We start from the raw sequence: 23340 nt of genomic DNA on the forward strand, positions 1-23340 counted from the left end.
AGGTCAGATCTTTTAAATCCATGAACCTGCAAAAAAAAAATATCTTTATCTCACAGCATTATCATTATTATCCAGGGTTCCCGTGGGCCCCTTAATAATACACAAACACAATCAAAATTATTAGTCAAACCAATTTAATATAATTTAAAAGGAGATGTGTTAGGGGGGGGGAAAGCTTATAAAAAGTTCCAGCTGATTTGTTAAAAAGAAAGCAGCAGCAGTATTAATAAAAGATTCACTTTTTAAAAACATTCCTCCTCTCATTCATTTCAGGCAAGTCTACATGATTTCCATGCTTGTTTTCTATCTATTACTTCCTGTACAGGAAAAAACAAGAAGTCATTGAGTGACGTGTGAGTACCGTGTCCATCACGAGGTCCAGAAGCTGTGCACCCAAGGAAGTGACTAAATCTTTCAAAAATGGAAGTAAAGACATTCCCCGATCCCCCCCTCCCCCTCCCCTACGTTGGAGATAAAGTGTTGAGCACATTTCTCTGTACAGGTTAAAAGGAAGTACACATTAACTACTAGACAGCGAAGCGGTATTGACCTTTATGAGCCAAGATCTGGTCAGCTGACACAGTGTTTGGACAGCACATTAGGTGTCCCAGTGCTTAAGCTGTTAAAAATCCCCCATGGAGCACAACGATCATATAATCAGATACTGCACTGTTCAAATGACAGTGGGTTAAAAACCTAACTTCTACCACACTGAAAGCTCATTAACTTTATGATTATGTTAATTCACTGAGTACAAACACTTAGGCACTGAGGTTAAGGACTGGTGGCTCTTCTGCGTAATTTGTATAGTTTGTCAGTCAAACAAAAAAAAGGAAATAAATCCCTGATTAGTACCATCTACTACATTCACCCCCGGTCAGTTACATCATATAACCCGAGAGAGGAAAAGCGATGAAGTAGCCCAACAAAGAGCCCACGATCACTCCGACGAATATCCAGACGTTGTAAGACATGACACAGAGCATAAGCATGTATCCCAGAACCACCTGAACAATATGGAGTCCTGTCCGGACGCCGTGAAGGAGCCAGCTGTAATAAAGAGAGACAAGCAGGATATTAGTACACAGCAGAGCGTCTGTTATAACAGTAGCCCCTTATTTCCTCCTAGTAATTCCTAGTGGAAAGATATCCTAGTAAGAATGATTCCTACTGTGTTTAAAATATTATAATATAAAGAAATGAATTATTTTATCAAGTCATAAAATGAGTCAGGACGTGTGTGTTTTCCCTTACACAGAATGTGAGTGGTTGAAGATAACACCTACAGATTGTAGACGCTTATGAACAAGTACTCGGGGTATCTCAGAGAGCAGAAATGGGTTTGATATCATTGTTTACTTCAAAGATGTTTTTTTGGATCTTTTCTCTGACTATATCACCTCTAGTAGGCTAGGGAAAAACAGAAATAGTTACAAATTCTGAAAGCCACGAGTGTCTACTATCATGTGAGCTTCGTATTAACCACCACTGTTGAGTGAGACGTGACAAAGACATTCAATGGACCCAACAAAACGGGTAAATTCCAAGAGTTAAATATTCAGGAAGTAAATACTGAATAAAAAAATATTTACTTCCTAGTAATGATGTAACAGTGCTGAATTTCTCTGCCACCTGCTGAAACAAAAGGGTTTTATGACCTGTAGGTAGTTAGTGTAATATATGGGACTACAATGGAGAAAAATGATGTAGATACAGGTCAAGAGCTTTAGTGGGGAAACTGGACATTGGACAACTGGATATTTTTCCCCAACCTTCAACACCTGTGCCCACTGTAGCCTCAGGAGTGGAACCTGAAGAGGTCTTCTGATACAACAAGGTGGCGTGTGCATTGTGAGATTTTCTGAAGTCTTTATTATCACCACATATACATTACAGCACAGTGGAATTCTTTTCTTCGCGTATCCCTAGCTTAGGAAGATGGTGGTCAGAACACAGGGTCCTTTGCATGGTAGCACTGTAGCTGCCCCTGGAGCAGGGAGGGTTAAGAGCCTTGCTCAATTCCAGTGGAGCTTTTTTGGCACTGGGGTTTGAAATCTGATCCTCTGATCAACAACCCAGAGCCTTAAACACTTCAACCACTGTGGTTATTGGGGTTACCATTAGTACCATTCAGCTCAACCAGTCTGGACATAATGCTCCGATCTCTCTCATCAGTAATGATGTGTTTCCAGGTTGTTTCCAGATTTTTCTTTTCTGAATCCCAGGATGCTCAGCACTTTCCAAAATATTCAAACCAGCCTATCCGGCACCCCCCAATTCTAATGATAGTAAAGCTCTTGACCTGTAGCTGCATGATTGTATCTGTTGCACTGCTGCCATGTAATTGGCTCAGTGTTAATAACCACAGGAATGTAGGTAAACAAGCCAATTCCATTAACATGATACAATATGTCCACAGTAGCTTATTGAAGAGGTGCTCCCAACTGAATGAAGGTTAATGAATAAGAACAACTTGATGGATTTCATAATTATTAAATATTCCATAAATCAAAATGATCTGCACAGAATTATTGCATTATAAAACAAAAACTCCAGGTAAGTCAAAAGCTGAGAAGATATATCGCGTACCCGTTTGCAGTGGAAGTGCAGAGAACAGGGCTAGTGGTGTTCTCCGTGGGAGCCAGAGACACCTGAGATGGACTGTTAGCTAGTGATGAGCTGCTCTCAGGACGTTCCAGCGCTGAAGAAAAGCAGGGAGTTTCAGACCGTTTGATAAGAACGTTCTTCCACACCTTGAGGAACTCGTATAATACCGTGAGCAGCAGTACCACAAAGACTGAAAGAACCATCCCTGGAGACAGAAGAAAGCGTGGATGGCTTGTGGAAGCAAGGGTAGTGCATTAATACATAGATTACAGAAATTCCAACATAGAGGATGCACTAGATGTTATAGCCGTTATTTATTTGTCCTACGCTTGTCTCAGAGCCGCCATCACAACACCCATGGAAGGTACTAACCATATTAACTAGCTATATATTTTTTTCCTCATCATGTGTACAGAAAGGAGAGTTTCGAGGAGCAGGTTTGCCTCGCACCTCAAAGGTTGGGGCTTGATTTCTGACTCTGCCCTATGTGCATGGAGTGTACATGTTCTCCCTGTGTTTTGGGAGTTTCCTCTGGGTACACAGATTTTCTCCCCCAGTCCAAAGACAAGTGCTGTAGATATTGATTGGCATCTCGAATTTATGGGTGTGTGTGATTGTGCTTTGTGATGTTGGCACCCCATTCAGGTTGTAAAACAAGTCTTCTGGGAAAGACTGCTGGTTCCCTTTGACCCTTTGTAGGATAAGTGCTACAGATAATTTATGGATAGATGAATGGAAGGATGATTAGATGAATAGATAGGCGGACAGACAGACGGACAGGAAGACGGACAGATGGCTGGACGGATAGGAAGATGGATGAACCGACAAATAGGACAATAGGTGGATGGATGGATGGATGGATGGATAGAACAATAGGTAGGTAGATGGATGGATGGATGCATGGATGGATGGATGGATAAGAAATTAGGTAGGTGGATGGATGGATGGATGGGTGGGTGGATAGAACAATAGGTAGGTAGATAGGTGGATGGATGGATGGATGGATGGATGGATAAGAAATTAGGTAGGTGGATGGATGGATAAGAAATTAGGTAGGTGGATGGATGGATGGATAAGAAATTAGGTAGGTGGATGGATGGATGGATATTAGGTAGGTGGATGGATGGATGACAAATTAGGTAGGTAGGTGGATGGATGGATGGATGGATAGAAAATTAGGTAGATGGATGGATGGGTAGATAGGTGGGTGGATGGATGGATGGATGGATAGAACAATAGGTAGGTAGATAGGTGGCTGGATGGATGGATGGATGGATGATTAGATAGATAAGAAGATGGATAGGTAGGTATCTGGATGGATGTATGTATGGATGGATGGATGATTAGATAGATAAGATGAGAGATAGGTGAACAGATGGACGGACAGACAGACAAACAGATAGACCTGATCTATTTAATCTTCTTATCCTGAGTGCTTTGTCTACCCTGAATTACCCTGAATTCAGAGGTCTAGTTTCTCCGCTATTGATTTCAACATTAAAGCAGGTGTTTGGGAGTTAATGCTGAAGCAGAATGAGGACATTCTTTATGTGGAGGAGGATTATAATCAGTCAAGTGCCCGTGTCGGTTCCCATGTGTTCAGTTACTGTGTAATTGTAGTGTGACTATATACTTGTGGGTAAGCATTTACATGAGAGTCACACGTTGAAACTAGGCCAAGTGATTAGGTCAAGCAAATTCAAACTTTTTCCATGACAGTGCATAATTATTTAGATGCTTATTTATATATATTTAATACATCTATTTATTTATTTCATTTCATTTGTTTGCCTGCAGGTTTATTATTTTTTTAATCTGTTTGTTTATTTATTTAAATAATATAATCATTAGTTATTCATATTTATTTAAACTATTTATTTATTATTTATTCTGTTTACTATTTATTCAGAGTTGAAACAACAACCCAGTAAAACAGTAAAGTTAAGGGTATGTATTATTTTATTTTATTTATTATATAAATATATTTTTTAATCCTAAATATGACAAAAAGCAAACACTACACCACCCCTCTTCACGGGTTTACTCCATCTTCCCCTAGCAGATTTTTACAATGAATGATTGAAATACTGTGTCAGATACAGCAATCTGCAACCTTGTTATTTGCCTTCAGTTTGGAGAAATTTGGGAAGTTTCAAGGCTTCATGCAGAAATCCATCTCAGCTCAGTTCATTTCTTTACGCTTGCAGTTTCAACAAATCCTGCAGTACAAAAGTTAACTAAGACTTTTTAAGACTCAAACAAACATGAACAGGCAAGTAGTGGAGATTGTTTGGGATTTCATGTGATTTACCTCCAGGTCCGTGTACACTCCAGAAGTCAAAGAGCAACGTGACTGTGCTCGACGCTTCAAAGTGCATCTGCATCTGAGAGAGAGAGACAGAGAGAGAGACAGAGAGAGAGACAGAGAGAGAGACAGAGAGACAAATAAACCAAGACAGACAGACAGACAGACAAATAAACCAATACAGACAGACAGACAGACAGACAGAGAGAGAGAGAGAGAGAGAGAGAGAAATAGACCAACACAGACAGACAGAGACAGAGAGAGAGAGCAAGAGAGAGAGAGAGAGAGAGAGAGAGAGAGAGAGAGACAGACAGACAGGCAGAGAGAGAGAGGGAGAGGGAGAGAGAGAGAGAGAGAGAGAGAGAGAGAGTGTGAAAGGGTGAGAGAGCAAGAGAGACAGAGAGAGAGAGAGAGAGAGAGAGAGACAGAGAGAGAGAGAGAGAGAGAGAGAGCTAGTGGTTAGAGTGAAAGAAGTGCATGGTAAACAACCAAGACTGCAAATCTCAAAACACTGCTTTCACATCACTCTGAAGATCTTACACCGGCCCTCTTCACTCTTTACCTGTTCTGTTTTTCAGAATATTGTTTCCATACAGCTAAATGATTATTCCAGAGAATAATAATAAGATCATTAATCATTTTCAGTCAGGCTCTTTGGGAAATACACAGCACTAAAACACCACGGTTTCACACGATTTGCGTGTTCAGACCTGCCGAGAGCAACAATGCAAAATTTCTCTGTGGTTTGGGGGTGGAGAGATGGGGTTTGCTCAGGAAGATAAACAAATTATTTTTATAATCTTTTCACAAATCACGTATCTAAGGTAGAAACAGAGTACGAGGGGGTTTCAGAAATGTATATTCTTTCTGTCTTCCTTTGCTAGGAGAAAGCTATGATGTACATCAATGATGATGGAAGCATTCCTGAAACAACCTGAGCCGAGACTAACAGAGTGAGCTCTGTGTGGCTCCGAGTAATGGTAAATAAAATTCTTTGCAGTACAAAAATGGCTGCTTGACAAAATGTAATTGTTACAGGTGATTTCCCCACATGCATAAGATTTACGGACGTTCTGTGTGTCTGGTAAATCTTCCACAATGTACGCATGGGGGTCATGTGAAAATAAAAAGATCCATGCAACCTACAGAGGCCTCATTTGAATGCAAACTTTGTTGTGGTTTTGTGGAAACACGAGTTGCACTTAGTTCAATTGGTTCCAAACTGTGCATGAGCAGTCTGTAAAAACAAACAAACAAATAAACAAACTGACAGGATAGAATTGGACACTAATCCAACTCATATAGGGCTTTTGACAAAATAGCTTCAGGGTAGTGAACGAACAAACAAAGAATGAAACAAAGAAAACAAATAATCAAACAAACAAACAAATAAATAAACTAATTAACATGATGGATTTAGACACTAATGCAACTCATATAGGGCTTTTGACAAAGCAGCTTCGGGATAGTTAACAAACAAACAAACAAACTGACAATGGATTTGGACTCTAATCTAAATCATATAGCGCTTTTGACAAAGCAACTTCAGGACCACAGAAAGAAAGTAAGAAACAAACAAAGAAAAACAAATAAACAAACAAACTAACTAACAATGGATTTGGACACTAATCTAACTCATATAGGACTTTTGGCGAAGTAGCTTTAGGATAGTTAACAAACAAATAACGAAACAAACAAAGATACAAACAAAGAAATAAATAAACAAACTGACTTGACGGATTTGGACACTTATCCAACTCATATAGGACTTTTGACAAAGTAGCTTCAGGATAGTTAACTACTTTGTATACTGTAGTCAAAGAGTAGCTTAGCTCCTTTACATCATCATTAGTTTGTAGACTGAAAGGTTAGATTTCCGCAACACTGATATCCCATCCATCTGTTTCAGTTCTGCTGGACCTCAACACTGTGTTTGATACAGCTGGATTAGTAAAAAGGTTCAGTAAACCCTAATCGAGCGATCACAATAATGTTACTGTTGTTGACAAAGGTCAACATTTTCTATTCATACTAAATTTGCTTTCATTAGCATGCAAATGACACTAAACCAAATTGATGCTTAACATCTAATGTCTGAATGTGTGTTGGTTCAGCGTTTGTCTAAACAGATTACGCTGGATGTCTCCGAACATTTTGAAAAGTAAATAAAGATAAGATTTGGTTATTGAAGAAAGATTTCGGAGACATAATGTACTTTGTTATGTGGTTGCGCTGACCTCAGGTTTAAAATAAATATTAAAAAAAAAGAGACATCGGTGGTGCTTTGTAATGTGTCTATGGTCCATGGCATTTGCTCTACTGTTGATAGAGAGAAATATAAACGAGTCTTCTTCAACACACTTATTCAGCCGTACCAAAGAGTTCAGGAATTATTGGCACCCTTGATAAAGATGGGTATGAAAACCGGTTACGTGAAACATCTTTCTTGTTCATTTGCTAAATCTTTCAGTGAAAATGAGAAATGAGAGAGAATTGTAACCTTTAACTGGCGCAAATTTATTTATCATGTGCTCTTGTCGGAATAGTCCTGCGTAACACATTAAAGGAATCACATCACCCTAGGCTTTGAATCCTCTTACTATATATACCTACTACAACTGATTTTAATATTTTCAGGCACTTACATAATATAAATAAATACATGGATGCATGAATAAAAAGGAAGCAATGTAGTTTAAAACGAGATCGTTAAAGGGAACTAAAAAAAAGTGGAAGTGGAGGTGGTCAAAAAAAAAAAAAAAGAAAATGTAAGAAAATAATTCTTTTTTATAATTAAATAAATAAATTATATATATATATATATATATATATATATATATATATATATATATATATATATATATATAATTAAATAAATAAATTATATATATATATATATATATATATATATATATATATATATATATATATATATATATATATATATATATATATAAATAGCAAGTTTTATTATGACTTTATTAATAAAACAATTATTTAAATTATTAATTACATAAAATAATGACTATTAATTAAATAAATTATTTTTTTTAATAATTAAATAATTATATAATTATTCATAAAATAGCAAGTTTTATTATGACCTACAGCTGCTGAAAAGCATTTATCTTCTGTAAACAGAAGATAAAGAGTGTATTGTTTGCACAAAATGTATAAGTCCTGCAGCTGATTAACTTATAGCACAGGTTTTAATTCAGGGACCTTTAACAGATTTTATTTTTTTTAATGAACATTATTCATCCAGATGAAAATATTGTGTCTATTAAATTTATACCTAAACTTTCCACTTACAGAATATATTTGGTCCACTTTGAGATCCTCAGTTAATGAGATTGTTTTCAACCCATCTACAAGAATGAATAATAACAAATATATAATAAGTTTGATCATTGTGCATAGAGCTTTACCTCACCCTAACTAAATTTAACAATCATAAATATCTTCATGGACCCCACTTTAGGAATCTATCATCTTAGAATACTCACTTCTGTACTGAGCTTATAATAGGTGTTCCTGGGGTGAAGACAAAAACTAATTTCAGATCATCTAGGTTGTGATCACTATTTCTGGGGTGAAGACAAAACTGATTTCAGATCATCTAGGTTGTCATCGAAATTAAAGACCAGTGAGGTAATGATCCACATCACTGAGGTTGTGATCAGTCTAAAGGAGGTTAAGATCAATCTAAAGGAGGTTATGATCGAGATCAATGTGTCTAAAAATTTGTCTTCACTTCTCTCATGCATGCACTCCCATAAAAAAATAATGACATGACATACCTTTGACACGATTCTTCCAGGATCTTGCAGTAAATAAAAATGTGGCTTAAATTCCGTTGGATGTTGTATGATCGACTTGCAGAAACCGTACGTAGGGTTTATTGGCTTTATTTCTCACAAACTAAACAAATTAAGTCCCGTTACATCATGATGTCGGACATTTATCATACATTCATAAAAGCTCTCGTAGACTTTAAGTGGTTGAAAGAAACCTATTTGGTTAAAAATAATATAATACTATATAATATATATTATTATATAAGCGAGCTTCAGCGCGTCCTTGTGCTCCTAGACGCTTTTACTTACTAAGGGAAGCACGCTATATAAATAAAAAATACCAACGCAGGGAATACGGAAATGTTCGCTAGTCCCTAGATAGGTGCCCTATTTAGTAAACAAACCAAACGACACTACTGTACCCGATCTAGTGCACTATATTGTATTTTAGAACTCGACCATTTAAAAAACGTGACACTAAACTCGCCCTGTTGGAGATCTCATTGGTTAATCTTACATTGCGTTTTTATATCTAAAAATCTTTTAATAAATTTTAGTAAACGTGTAAGACTTTATTATATCAAATATGAATGAAGTCTACGAAGTGTTATTTACACGAAAAAGCGCTCTATCGTTTATTTTAGAAAATAAAATTATTTTTAAATTCCACTTCCGCCTTTTCCGTGGAGTAAAAATGGCGTCAATGTAAATAGGGGAATAGTCGGTGTTTGTGTACGCAGGCGGCGGATTAGATTAGCCGACTCTTCGTGGAAATATGTGCAGCTGAGGACAGTCGGACATGGAGCATTTCGGGAATTCCATCCAGCCGAGGAAAATTCTCTGGAATATTTATCCAAGAAGGACTTTTCTCACTTCTTCTTGTGAATGCTCGCGTAGTTAGCCTAGCCGGACACCGGTTTAGCAAGCTAGCTAGTGTCAACTAAACCTAACTAGCTTTCTAATAAGGTTAAACATCTGTGTTATCTACTAGTCATAATTTACACTAATGGTTAGAGTCCTTTAAAATATTTGACTAGGTTTTATTCCAAACTTGTGGTTGTTGTAGCTGTGTTTAATTGTTCCTTGAATGACAGGAGGTGCACTATAATGCTTTAAGTTGACCTGTACTTTAATTAAAGAGAGAAGGATCACTGGGAAGGGAGAGAGAAAAAAAACATGTTTCCCTGCATGGTCAGTAGGAAAAGAAATCCAGTTTTAATCGGTAAAATAGGTGTGAGAAGGAGTCCCAGCTTCAGCTGCTTGGTCATGGTGCTGCTGGCTGTTGCTGTCTTTAGTGGCATTTTGTGTGGAGTTGCTGCTCAAGATGGCCAGGCCATGTCTGCTGAGGAAAAGTCCAACATCAGGTACTTTTATTTTTTTGGTTTTTAAAAACTGAGACTTGTGATCATCAGCAGTCTGTTACCAGTCCTAGAAGTATACTGGGTACATAAAAATATCAGAAACTGTATGAAAGTGTTAGAAATTGGCTGTTTCTAACAAAGGATGTGGATTGAAGCAATAGTCCAGCTTTAAATAATCAGCATACCAAGACATTTTGGACAATTTCATGCTTCTGATTTAGTGGGGGGATGACCCCTTCCTGTTCCAACATGACTGCACACCAGTGCACAAAGCAAGGTCCATAAAGACATGGATGAACGAGTTTGGTGTGGAGGAACTTCAGAGTCCTGACCTCAGCACTTTTGTGATGAATTAGAGCGGAGACTGCGAGCCAGGCCTTCATGTCCAACATCAGTGCCTGACCTCACAAAAGGTGTTTTTGACGGAATGGTCTAAAAAGAATTCCCATAAACACAATCCTATACCTTGTGAAAAGCCTACCCAGAAGAGTTGAAGCTGTTATAGCTGCACAGAGAGGGCCAACGCCATATTACGTTCACGTGCATGTAAACACATGGTTCAGAGTCTCTGCTCTAATTCATCCCAAAGGTGTTCTATCGGGTTGAAGTCAGGACTCTGTGCAGGCCAGTCAAGTTCCTCCACACCAAACTCGCTCATCCATGTCTTTATGGACCTTGGTTTGTGCACTGGTGTGCAGTCATGTTGGAACAGGAAGGGGTCATCCCCAAACTGTTCCAAAATGTTGGGAGCATGAAATTGTCCAAAATGTCTTGATATGCTGAAGTTCCTTTCACTGGAACTAAGCGGCCTAACCCAACACCTGAATTTAATGACTCGGAGGGGTGTCCCAAAACTTTTGTATGCTTGTTATTCCAATGAGAAGTTAGCTTGTATGCCACTCTGACATCACAGTGTGATGCGGTCGAGGAGAACTCCTTACCTACCCCAATAAAATAATTAAATAAATAAAAATAAAACGCACCGCCCTTTTACTCGAAATTTTAAATCAGTCTCTTTAAGTAGAGATGAAGTAAAGACTAAAGTCCACTGGCATGGCTATCAGCAGGTGGTCGAATGGATTTATTGGTAACGTAGGAAAAACATAAATAAAAAAATTGTAAATGAACTCAGAATTCCACTGCAAAATAAATCGTGGATTCCACCGAAGATCATGTCGCAAGTAATTCAGGGTGTATTTCTTTTCCTTTAAAGTTATATAAATGCCAGTGCTAAGAATAGACGCAACACCAGTCTGTCTTGTTAAGCAGTGCCATTCGAAACGGTTGGCATACATTATCTTATACATTATCCAAACTGCAGTCAGAATGTATAATGCAGCAGAAAGTCTTCAACAGAAAGGTGAATACTGCTGAGGGATCAAGTGCTGTAGTTACCATAACAATAAGTGATGACAAAGACTAACTGGTTTTATGGCTTTATGACTACAAGGTTGTGTAACTATGAAAAGATAAAAATGAATAATGGAATAAATAAAGAAAGGGTTGTGATGGTGATAAAAAGCAGCCTTTCAGCAGGCACTGCTCTGACATTTCTGCGGTTTCATTCACTGGAGTCAACTCCAGAATTATTGGCACCCTTGATAATAATGGTTATGTCAAATGTCTTTAGTTAATTAGTTTAATTCCCTCAGTGAAGATGAGAGAGAATTCTAACCTTTTAATTGAAGTAAATCTATTCAAAGGATCGTCATCAGCTCACCCCACAGGTTTTCACAAGAAAGAGTGTGTCAAGCTCGATTCTGGAGTCACTGAAGCATTTGTGTGTGGATTATTATTTATACTGCTGGAGGATCCAAACACAGTCCAGTGTAACTTTTTGGTAGAAGCAACTAGATTTGCAGTCAAGTTCGGCTGGTTTTGGGGCGAAAGGGGCTTAAAGGTTACCTCATTTGGATCACACTCTTGGGTTGGGGGTTCAGTTCTTTGTTCTGTGTGAGTGAGAGAGAGTGTGTGTGTATGTGTGAGTGAGAGAGAAAGAGAGTGTGTGTGTGTGAGTGAGAGAGAGAGTGTGTGTGTGAGTGAAAGAGAGAGGTTGTGAGTGAGTGAGTTGTGTGTGTGTGTATGTGTAAGAGTGTATGTGGTTGTGTTAGACTTGACTGACTGAGTGAGTGTGTGTGAATGAGGATTGTGTCCTTCGATGGGTTCTCACTTTGTCTTATCCCACCTTGTGCCTCAGATCCTCTGGAATAGGCTTCAGGCTCCCAGTGACCCTGCGTGAGATAACTGGTTCAGAGTGGGTGGAGTTACTGCTACTCCATGGTGCCTTGTGTTGTAACAAGCACAATTACACAAATCCTGCACCAGTCATATTCTCTTTTTCTGTATAACCTTCATTGTTTTGTTAGAAAGTTGAACTGTAGTAGAATCATAATCGAATCTCCTTTCATTGACTGTTACAGATTTTTGTATATATTAATTAGTTCGAAGACAAAAAGCTTGATCTGCATTATTAGTTCGATATCTGCTATTTAAAATGTGCATGTGAGTATCACTGTCATCTATTGCAGCTCTAACTGTCCAAGAATCTATGTTTATTTAGGTTTACAGTCAAAAAGTCTGAGATAAAATTAAAGTTTAGATTTTTTAAATTTTAAAACCCGAAATAAATAACATTATGACGAGGATATATTGAGGATTTCGCACTTCTAGGTCTCAAACAGATGTAAGCAAATTTGTCACATTGACTCCTTAAAGAGAAGGGCATTTTTCTTTTTGTTTTTTTTTCTTCATCGCCACATGCTAGCATTCTTTCCAAAGTTGTGATAAATGTTTTTGAACATGAATATATATACACCGATCCGGTATAACATTATGAGCGGTGACAGGTTAAAGTGAATAACACTGATGATCTCCTCATCATGGCACCTGTTAGTGGGTGGGATATATTAGGCAGCAAGTGAACATTTTGTCCTCAAAGTTGATGTGTTAGAAGCAGGAAAAATGGACAAGCGTAAGGATTTGGGCGTAAGGATTTGTCAAGGGCCAAATTGTGATGGCTAGACGACTGGATCAGAGCATCTCCAAAACTGCAGCTCTTGTGGGGTGTTCCCGGTCTGCAGTGGTCAGAATCTATCAAAAGTGGTCCAAGGAAGGAACAGTGGTGAACCGGAGACAGGGTCATGGCTGGCCGAGCTACTGTTGAAGAAAATAACACTGGTTCTGATAGAAAGGTGTCAGAATACACAGTGCATGATGGGTCAGAGCTGTTTTGGTAGCAAAAGGGGGACCAACACAATATTAGGCAGGTGGTCATAATGTTCTGCCTGATCGGTGTAGACATTAACTGTATTATGATGATGATTATTGCATTATACTTTCAGTATGAAATGATGTAATCTTATTGTTTTGTGTTTTAGGGAACAAATTTTGGAGATGTTTGATCACGCTTATGGCAGTTACATGGTAAGTAATAGTGGAAAAACCGTTTTTGCAATCATTCATATGATAAGCTTCTGACTTTTCACGTGTAAGTCGTTATTGTAGTTTTCATATGAGTTGCTTGTTCATTTTCCTCCTATCCCTGCTTCTCGTTCCAGAAATACGCGTACCCAGCCGATGAGCTGATGCCGCTGAGCTGCAGAGGGAGGGTTCGAGGGCTGGAGCCAAATCGTGGAGACATCGACGACTCTTTGGGAAAGTGGGTTCCACTTCCTGTCATATCAGCTACCACAGCTATGCGTCAAACCGAATACTGAATATTCTTGTGAACATTAGTGAAAGTTTCTACAATAGATTGTTTGTAAAATTATTAGCACCCCTACAGTGAACAGCATCTTGCTGAACATCCTGTTGAATTAATTGTTTATATTTTTCTCTCGATTTCAGGTTCTCTCTGACGCTGATTGACACTTTAGACACACTAGCGGTGAGTACTTTTTGCTTGAGTCGTGAGAAGTGGCAGAGTTAATCTATACCAGCCATTCTAATGTACCTGCTGTAATAGACAGTTTGAACCTAGCAATTGAGATGAGACGTCGAGTGTCGAGCAACACCATGTATATTAATAAACAGAGAGCTGATGTATTTATTTGACGTCAAATACGCTTAAATTTCGGCTGCATTGCTGTGATAATAGAGTGCGAACACACTATGTTTAATGCCAAATGCTCTATCTTTATGCATTTGACATTAAAGGCAGCAAAAGGAGGGGAGTCACAATAACCGTGATTGCTCTGTATTAATCACAAGCCACCCCAAACAAGTGTGAATCAGTCAAGCCTACATTAAGACAGAAAATCTTAATATTTTACCTCTTGTGCCTATGTCTTTTTATTTGATTAATCAATAATGAAGATATAAGATAAGTTTATTAACCATGCTCATGTCCATCATTTTTGAGCAGTTATTGAACAGGATGGAGGAATTTGAAGAGGCTGTGAAGAAGGCCGTTACAGACGTCAGACTGGACAACGATGTAGTGGTGTCTGTTTTTGAGACCAACATCCGTGTGCTGGGGTATGAGTTACTGTTAACCAGGGTTAGATGAAGCATGGTAGGAGTGTTTCTATGCTACATGGTGCCTTAATGTGGTATTCATGTTCTGTTCTTTTAGAGGACTGCTCGGGGCGCACGTGATGGCTGACCTGTTAAAGCAGCGGGGAGAGAGGATGCAATGGTACAGAGATGAGCTGCTGCACATGGCCAAAGACCTCGGCCACCGCTTACTGCCTGCCTTTAACACCACCAGTGGCCTTCCGTATCCAAGGGTAATCAGCCGAGCTTGCCCCTGCAACATAGGAAATGAAATTTCTCCAAGTGTTTCTTAACTGGATATAGCAGTAATATATAAATGTATATTCTTATATATGATGTCTTGTCTTTCATATAGGTGAACTTGCGCTATGGAGTACTGAACCCTCTGTCCCGCACAGGCACTGAGACGGACACCTGCACGGCCTGTGCCGGGACCATGATCTTAGAGTTTGCTGCACTAAGCCGACTCTCGGGGGAATCTGTGTTTGAGGTGCTGAGCTCGGACATTGTCTCTCATATCACTAAGAGCATATTACAAGTTACAAGTTAATGCAAGCCAGCTTCACAAAGTAGACAATGCAATGCATGTATATTTTTTACGTGTCAGTTTTCTATCTAACTTGTATTCTGTAACTCGTTTTCGTCAGGAGCATGCACGGAAAGCACTGGATGTCCTCTGGGAGAAGAGGCAAAGAGGAAGTAACCTTGTGGGCACAGTCATCAACATCCATAACGGAGACTGGGTCCGCCGAGGTGAGAATGCATGTTATAGATAGTTGTATACACAAGCTTGAGCACTGCTTTCTTAAAGAAAAGAAATGCCTACTCTGACACATGATTTTAAAAACCTAGCAGTTATTATAGTATGTTTGTAATATCATTCATCAACAAAGCAGTGGCCCAGGTGCCCCTTTTTCTGTTTATTCTCAACAAACTTCCTGTTGACTTTTGTAGTACAAAGGTTTTCTGCTGGTACACACATTTTATAGCAAGGCACTTCACGTCAGTCTAGCGCAAATCCCTTTTGCACTTCAAGCTTGTTCTAGCTAACTCTGTTTACCAGTTAGTGTGCTAAGACGACAGACCAACTTTTTAGGGTTCAGGAATATGCAGGAACGCAAACTGATAAAACTGAGCAATATACAATAGAACAAAGTAACACGCTTGTAGTGAAACAAGTAAAGAGAAAATAAAGATGTTTGAGTAATGATTTTCATCGTGATGCAAAGAGAAAACACCTTCACTAGGGATGGGGGTGTGGTAGCTTAGTGGTTAAGGTGTTGGACTAGCGATCAGAAGGCTGTGTTTGATTCCCAGCTCCACCAAGCTGCCACTGCTATGTTTTTGAGCTAGGCTCTTGGACCTCAATTGCTGAGGTGTATAAAAATGAGAGAAAAATGTAAGCCACTCTGGATAAGGGTGCCATGAGTGTAAAAGTAAACAGTGTGCTACATTTTTAAAAAAAGAGGGATTAATATCATTACTCCTTTTTCTTAGGCTATACACTGACTATCTTGCGATATATTATTGCATTACTTTAGCTACTACGATTTAGCCTAGTCATGTAGGTTCGATTATATAACATTTTGAATTTATAAGTAATCTTGGGTCAGCTTGTATGGAATATGTGTGTGAGATATTGTTGGAGACTTTCTAAGCTCTCATTAATTTTTTCCTCTATGTAGATAGTGGTGTTGGAGCTGGAATAGACTCCTACTATGAGTACCTGATGAAAGCGTATATTCTTCTGGGAGACAACGTATACCTCGAGAGGTTTAACACTGTGAGAATCACACCGTCACACTTCAAACCTCTTTATATTGTGCTATTTTAAGTGTGTGTAATATGAGTGACGCTATTTGTGTATGTGTGTGTAATAGCACTACACTGCCATAATGAAGTACATCAGCCAGCCTCCTCTGCTGCTCAGCGTGCACATGCACAACCCCACGGTGAAGGTGCGCAGCTGGATGGACTCTCTACTGGCCTTCTTCCCTGGACTGCAGGTCAGCAGGTTCACTTTGAGGTCTATTAATAAACACTCAGTGAGACGGCTGGTGTTTAGGAGTATGTGTAATATTTTTTTGTTTGTTTTGTACACAGGTTCTAAGGGGAGATCTGAAGCCTGCTATAGAGACACATGAGATGCTTTACCAAGTCACCAAACAGCACAAGTTTCTTCCTGAGGTAACTAGGTGCTAGTTTATTGAGCAGACTGCAATGTTTACTTTCCAGTGTTTCTATTACACACATTACACAGTGAGCTACTGTGTTATCTTGCCGCAGAGAGAGATAGCCTTTAAATGGGCTCGCTCTTCTTTAACAGGCTTTCACCACTGAGTTCAGAGTTCACTGGGGTCAACACCCTCTGCGGCCAGAGTTTGCTGAGAGCACCTACTTTCTTTACAAGGTAAAGGCATGTACAGTGCACTCTAAAAAGAATAGCATGATCTATTCATCTGGATTTAACCCTGCAGATCTTCAACGCATTTGTTCAGCTAGTCAATCTTTTGCTTCTGTGACCAGTTGGAGAAAATGTGTCTGTGTAAGGACAACGTTGTGTGTAATTTAAAACCATAAAATATATCAAACATTGACCCGAAAGCGACTTGACCTGACGTCCTTGCAGCCTCATGAGCTATTACACAGAATACTTACAAGATATCTGATTAGTTATGCAGCTGCCTTTCTACCAGGAAATATCATTAAACTAACAGCTTCACTTCTTGAACTCATGATCCAGAAAGAAATCTGACGATTGATGTATACTCGTTATTTGATACATGGAGTGTCTTGAATAACATTTTAATCCTCACTCTCAGGCTACAGGTGACCCATATTACCTCAAAGTGGGCCAGTCTATAGTTGAGAAGCTAAACACTCACGCCCGGGTCCCCTGTGGCTTTGCAGCAGTACAGGATGTAAGGACGGGGACACACGAGGACAGGTGAGGAGAGACAGTCTCAGAGGAATGTGTACAATAATAACGATGACACCTAGGGACACATTTTTGACAAGCTCAACTACACTATATTGGCAAAAATTTTGGGACATCTGCCTTTACGTGCACATGAATTTAATATAGAGTTGGCTCGTCCTTTGCAGCTATAACAGCTTCAACTCTTCTGGGAAGGCTTTCACAAAGTTTAGGAGTGTGTTTATGGGAATATTTGACCATTCCTGTCTAGAAGCGCATTTGTGAGGTCAGGCACTGATGTTGGATGAGAAGGTCTGGCTCACTGTCTCCGCTCTAATTCATCCCAAATGTATTCTATCAGGTTGAGGTCAGGACTCCGCAGGCCAGTCAAGTTCCTCCACACCAGACTCGCTCGTCCATGTCTTTATGGACCTTGCTTTGTGCACTGGTGTGCAGTCATGTTGAAACATTAAGGGGTCATCCCCAAACTGTTCCCACAAAGTTGGGAGCATGAAATTGTCCAAAATGTCTTGGTATGGTGAAGCATTAAGAGTTCCTTTCACTGGAAGTTTCCAAGCCCAACCCCTGAAAAACAACACCTGAATTCAATGATTTGGAGGGGTGTCCCAAAACTTTTGGCAATATCGTGTATTAAACAGATTAAGCCTTGTTTACACTTGTACAAAAAATGCGGTATAAATTACAGATGCTCAGTCTTTAACATGCGTAATACATTTGTAAGATGATGCATAGTGTGAGTCTGGCTGTCTTTTGTAAAAACATTTTTCTTTTTCCAGGATGGATTCCTTCTTCCTTGCTGAGATGTTTAAGTACCTCTATTTGCTCTTCACTGAGAAGAGTCAGTTGCCTTTTGATATCGATGACTATATCTTCACCACTGAGGCCCATCTGCTCCCAGTCTCTCTGTCTAATGCGCAGACTCCCTGTAAAGGCAACAGCACGGTAAAAAAGGCCAAAGATAATCTCCAAACCAAGATGTGTTCGGTGTGTTTTTATTTGTTTCTTTCAAATTGTACTGGGGCTGCGCAGCAAAAAAAAGCTGACAGGCTTAAAGCTACCAGGGTGACGACGTGCAAACTGAGCGTATAAATTATTAAAGACATGTCTTAAAATGTAGAAATGAGAAAATGTGTTTACCTGTTATCTGTAGAAATGGACAAAAGGTAAAAAGCTGCCATCTTGGAATCAATATCACTTTCTTCCTCTTCCATGTCCTTTTAACCTAAAGACATTAGATTGCATAATGATTTGGATGATATGTGATCGTGATTTCTATGAAATTGTTATATTTGATTTAGTATATTGTATGTTTTTCATTTTATATAATACTGACCAATTCAGCTATAGATATATGGATATAGCTATAAATAAAGCTGTAAGCTTTCTGCACTTTTTGTTTTAGCGCACAAATTATTTTAGCTAATCTACCAAACCAGTAAATAATCATTTGGAAATTTCCACATATGTATCATGCATGTTCTAGTTGCCTGATGTACTGTGTGTACTTTCAGGGCCTTTACACTGCTCCTGAAGAGGACATGTTTACATTTGCTTGCCCCAGTGCTCAGACCCTGTTCCCTAATAATCCCTCCTTTGCCAAGACCATCAGGGACCGTTACAAATACCTCACCGGGGTCGGCAGGCCACCCCATACCTCTTCTGTCAGGTAAGACTGAAATATCAATCTGCGTACTCTACTCTGTTTACACATGCCATTGTTTCTGTATGGAAATCGTGAACAAAGAAGAATTATATAACAGTATAATTCTGGATTCTCACTGCATGGATTTTCATTAATCATTTATAAGGATTTGTCTTACCTCAAGTATGCTGGATACTTGACTATTTAGGCTTAATTCAGATAAAAAGAGTAAATTTTACTCTGTTAAGTCTCAGACTGCTTTTAATCCTGTTTCTCCAACGTCTCCTGTATGCTCAGAGGGATTGAGCTGCCTCTTCATGACACTGGAATTGAGCCTGTTGAGTTCCTGAAAAGCATGGGCATCTCGCTGACCCCTCTTGCAGAAATGGCAGCGGCCAGCAGTGGTTTGGTGACCCAGGTGAGTTCCCTCGCTTTCTTCACGTCTTTATTATGCATTTTGTCTTTACAGCAAGCAAAATGTCTTAATCCTGCATCCATTCTTCCTATGGTGTGAAGGATGCCCAGAAAGGTGTGTTCAGAGTAAAGCTGGTAGCTGAGGTCAGCCACACACCTGAAGAAGAGGAGGTGGTGCCACTTATCGTGCAGCTCATCTCTCCTCCTTTTTTGGGGAGAACGGTCTTGACAGCGGGACCTGCTAAATTTGGAATGGATCTCACCAAGCAGGAGCATGGGGTGAGTAGGAGCAAGAGTGTGGTTTATTGTATTTGGTCTAGAATTCTTTCTCTCTTTCTCTCTCTCTGACCATTTTGTTTCTGTCATAAACTTTAGGTCAAAGGTAGTATAATAAAGAGCATTCCATACACAGCGTGTGGACACATCGAGAATGCAATGGAGCTGCAGGGCCACATAGCTGTAGCTCTGAGAGGTGACTGCATGTTTGCTGCTAAAGCTCGGCGATTACAGCAGGCGGGGGCCATTGGAGTCATTTTTATAGGTGAGCTCAGCTACCTGTATGATTAAATGGTTAAGGGATTCCCTGTGTTCTTAGAATACCTGTTTTATGTATATTGTTTGCTGCTTCATCACATTTTTTTTCCCCCTAAAAAAAATGTAAAACTAAAATATAAAATATAGGAAATATAAATGTAAAACTAGACTATATAAAATATAAGAAATAATTTTTTTTTTTAAATGTAAAACTAGAATATAAAATATAATAATCAAAATAAAAAATGTAAAACTATAATCTAAAATATTAGAAATACAATTTAAATGAAAATGTAAAACTACAATATAAAATAAGAAATCATTTAAATAAGAATGTAAAATTAGAATCTAAAATATAAGAAATACAATTGAAATATAAAATATAGGAAACAAGAATGTAAAATTAGACTATATAAAATATAAGAAATACTTTTAAAAAAATGTAAAACTAGAATATAAAATATAATAATCAAAATAAAAAATGTAAAACTATAATCTAAAATATTAGAAATACAATTTAAATGAAAATGTAAAACTAAAATATAAAATAACTACACTAGAAGAAAAGAAGAACCTAAAATAAAAAGAATATCAGAACTTAATGCAAAAGTAATATAAAATAGAATATCAATTATACAATATATAAAAATAGAATTAAAATAAACAAATATAGAATAGGAATGGAATAAGCAGAATATAAGAATGGAATAAAATTTTAATTTTATCAGTGAAGTACAGTCTGTATTTTGTATGCTATTTTATAAAGAAACATAGAAAAACATTTTGAGCTACAATCTTCTTGCAATCAACATAAAGAAATAAATATAGAGCATTCCAGTGAAAGGACCTCTGGACTCACTTTATTTCTCAAGGCCTCTAGTGGTGAAAAAATATAAGCCTCTGTAATGTGATATTGTTAGCTGACAGTACTGATACCAAGGCCAGAAAGAAATAACAGGCTGTGCTAGGCCATGTGAAATCAGGGAATGCTTGAAAGTGTGTTATGTTTTTATCCATAGTCTAGATAGCTACTCTGAATAATACACATAGACAGAGATGGCTTTCTGCATGATGATAATGATATTAGGGGCGCATAAATATGTTGCTTTTAAAGGTCATCAATGTGATCATATCTTTTAACAAAACAAAACAATTGGATAGGGACAATGGCTTTGAGATTATGGCAGAGTATAGACTTATGTAGGCAGAAATGCTGCACTATTTAATTCCTGGCACTTTAAACCATTCAAGCTCACATTTTTACCCCCTCACTCTCAGATCAGCGAGAGGACAGCAGCAGTGCCGAGACCCCTCTGTTCCAGATGGTGGGAGATGGGGAGTCTACAGAGGACATCACGGTGCCGCTGGTCTTCCTGTTCAGCCGAGAAGGCGACATTCTTACTGCCGCCCTGCAGGAGCACCATAACGTAGACGTCCTCCTCCTACCTAAAGAGCGACAGCTGGGAAAGGGTATCGAACATTAACGTTTTCACATTCTTTTACTGATTGACCAGTAATTTGGCCGTCATCCTGATTCAGGATTTTATTCATTTAGCCCTCCTTATTGCTCAATGAGAAGCCATCCGTGTATTGGGTATGCTATATCTAGATGAGTGTCTGAGAGGTTTTTGCAGCCTGATAATGACCCAGAAGTTGAACCATCAAGCTTAATTACGTCTTCAGGACTGTCTGAAAATAAGTCCAGATTGTCTGACAGGGTTTACACCGATCAGGCATAACATTAAGAGCACTGACCGGTGAAAGTGAATAACACTCCTCATCATGGCACCTGTTAGTGGGTGGGATATATTAGGCAGCAGGTGAACATTTTGTCCTCAAAGTTGATGCGTTAGAAGCAGGAAAAATTGACAAGCTTAATGATTTGAGCGAGTTTGATGAAGAGCCAGATTGTGATGGCTGGACGACTGGATCAGAACATCTCCAAAACTGCAGCTCTTGTGGGGTGTTCCCGGTCTGCAGTGGTCAGTATCTATCAAAAGTTGTCTAAGAAAGGAACAGTGGTGAACCCGCGACAGGGTTATGAGTGGCCACGGCTCATTGATAGATCGAGCGAGCGAAGGCTGGCCCGTGTGATCCGATCCATCCAGACAAGCTACTGTTGTTAAAGCTAATGCTGGTTCTGATAGAATGGTGTCAGAATACACAGTGCATGATGGGTCAGGGCTGACTTGGCAGCAAAAGGGGGACCAACACAATATTAGGTGGGTGGTCATAATGTTATGCCTGTTTGTTGTAAACTAGTTGAATGGGATTAGATATCAGTGTGAACACTTTGGCACTAAAATAACATTCACATAGCGATGGTCCCTTCTTGATTAGGACATATTAACCGTTATCCATCCAGTACTGATATTATGCATGCATTGTGTTATTATTTATTTTTTTGTCTTAATGATTATCTTCATCTTCCTTTGCACAGAAAAAAAAGAGAAACTGAACATCAAATTCCGTCTGGCTAAAGAGAATGAGCACGAAGACACTGCAGGAGAGAGAAATACCATCCGGCTGGTGCTGGAAGGAAAGGTGGAGCCTGAGTTCGAAACTGAGCAAGAAGTCCAAGAATCACAAACTGAGAGCACAGTGTTCTCTGCAGGGGAAAACCAGGAGGAGTCCTGTAGCCCAGAGCTGAACGATTTCGAGAGTGGCCCATGATGCTGGAATCGGATCAGTACCTTGACCGCTTCGTTCATGCTCGGGCCGCGGCTGATCTAGGATCAGAGAACACGGGCTAGACCTGGTCCTGACTGATCGAGCTCGGTATACGCCGGGTCTCACATGGACTGGACTGGTTTCTACTCTCTTATATTGAAGAACCGGGTTGATTCGTGTAATTTGTAGTTATTGGGACAATGTATGGTATTGGAAGCAAGTAGGAGAGGTATGCAAAGCTGTAGTTTTACTTCCTCCTTCTTCCATCTACTGCCATGACATACCGGTTGGGATCGATTCATCTGTGTGAATAACGGGTGAAATAATTCATGGTTAAGAAATGCACAGTGGGCAGTGAGCTACAGTAAGACACACTCAGGTCCCAACACTTTTATGATTATTACCCCCCCCCATTTAGTAATTTTTGTCATTAAGGATTATTTTCTTGGTTGTCCGTTGACTGTAGAAGGGGTTTCATGGGAACAGCAAACGATTTGTTCAGTGTTCTGCTTAATTGTTTACTTATTTTAACAAGGACACTTGAAAATCCATGCCATGACTCAGGTCACCTATGACCA

General features: G+C 39.0%; 2 protein-coding genes across 3 annotated transcripts in view; one reads left to right on the forward strand and one right to left on the reverse strand.

Annotated features, from left to right (window-relative positions):
- Positions 1-117: 117 nt before the first annotated feature.
- slc31a2 (solute carrier family 31 member 2) lies at positions 118-9029 on the reverse strand. 2 transcript variants are annotated; one of them, XM_058416388.1, is made up of 5 exons: positions 8713-9029; positions 8225-8280; positions 4919-4991; positions 2590-2812; positions 118-1050 (listed from the first exon to the last, which is right to left on the reverse strand). In XM_058416388.1, the coding sequence occupies exons 3-5, from the start codon at positions 4989-4991 to the stop codon at positions 882-884; spliced, it is 465 nt and encodes a 154-aa protein (XP_058272371.1). In that variant the 5' UTR covers positions 8225-8280; positions 8713-9029; the 3' UTR covers positions 118-881. The 2 variants fall into 2 exon arrangements, with proteins under 2 accessions (XP_058272371.1, XP_058272370.1); XM_058416387.1 differs by lacking the exon at positions 8225-8280 and having other exon boundaries at positions 8713-9028.
- A 213-nt stretch (positions 9030-9242) lies between these two features.
- Positions 9243-23340, forward strand: part of si:ch211-282j22.3 (ER degradation-enhancing alpha-mannosidase-like protein 3) — a 15839-nt gene continuing 1741 nt past the window's right edge. The window contains exons 1-20 of the mRNA XM_058415680.1: positions 9243-10073; positions 13448-13493; positions 13628-13728; positions 13917-13956; positions 14434-14546; positions 14644-14797; positions 14920-15054; positions 15212-15317; positions 16250-16347; positions 16445-16570; positions 16668-16751; positions 16891-16974; positions 17387-17511; positions 18279-18444; positions 19014-19168; positions 19442-19562; positions 19661-19837; positions 19934-20099; positions 21371-21562; positions 22533-23340. The exon at positions 22533-23340 is cut by the window's right edge and continues 1741 nt beyond it. Of these exons, the coding sequence (XP_058271663.1) occupies positions 9886-10073; positions 13448-13493; positions 13628-13728; positions 13917-13956; positions 14434-14546; positions 14644-14797; positions 14920-15054; positions 15212-15317; positions 16250-16347; positions 16445-16570; positions 16668-16751; positions 16891-16974; positions 17387-17511; positions 18279-18444; positions 19014-19168; positions 19442-19562; positions 19661-19837; positions 19934-20099; positions 21371-21562; positions 22533-22765 (2610 nt within the window). The 5' untranslated portion in view covers positions 9243-9885 and the 3' untranslated portion in view covers positions 22766-23340. The remainder of the gene's footprint in view (positions 10074-13447; positions 13494-13627; positions 13729-13916; positions 13957-14433; positions 14547-14643; positions 14798-14919; positions 15055-15211; positions 15318-16249; positions 16348-16444; positions 16571-16667; positions 16752-16890; positions 16975-17386; positions 17512-18278; positions 18445-19013; positions 19169-19441; positions 19563-19660; positions 19838-19933; positions 20100-21370; positions 21563-22532) is intronic.

This window comes from Hemibagrus wyckioides, linkage group LG18, assembly GCF_019097595.1.
Source record: "Hemibagrus wyckioides isolate EC202008001 linkage group LG18, SWU_Hwy_1.0, whole genome shotgun sequence".
Lineage (NCBI taxonomy): Eukaryota > Metazoa > Chordata > Actinopteri > Siluriformes > Bagridae > Hemibagrus > Hemibagrus wyckioides.

Coding starts and splice junctions, on each gene's coding strand:
- slc31a2 (XM_058416388.1), bottom strand. CDS start 4,991: ATGCAGATGCACTTTGAAGCGTCGAGCACAGTCACGTTGCTCTTTGAC. Junction 2,813..4,918: donor GAGTGTACACGGACCTGGAG/GTAAATCACATG, acceptor TTCTGTCTCCAG/GGATGGTTCTTTCAGTCTTT. Junction 1,051..2,589: donor TGCACTTCCACTGCAAACGG/GTACGCGATATA, acceptor TCTTTATTACAG/CTGGCTCCTTCACGGCGTCC.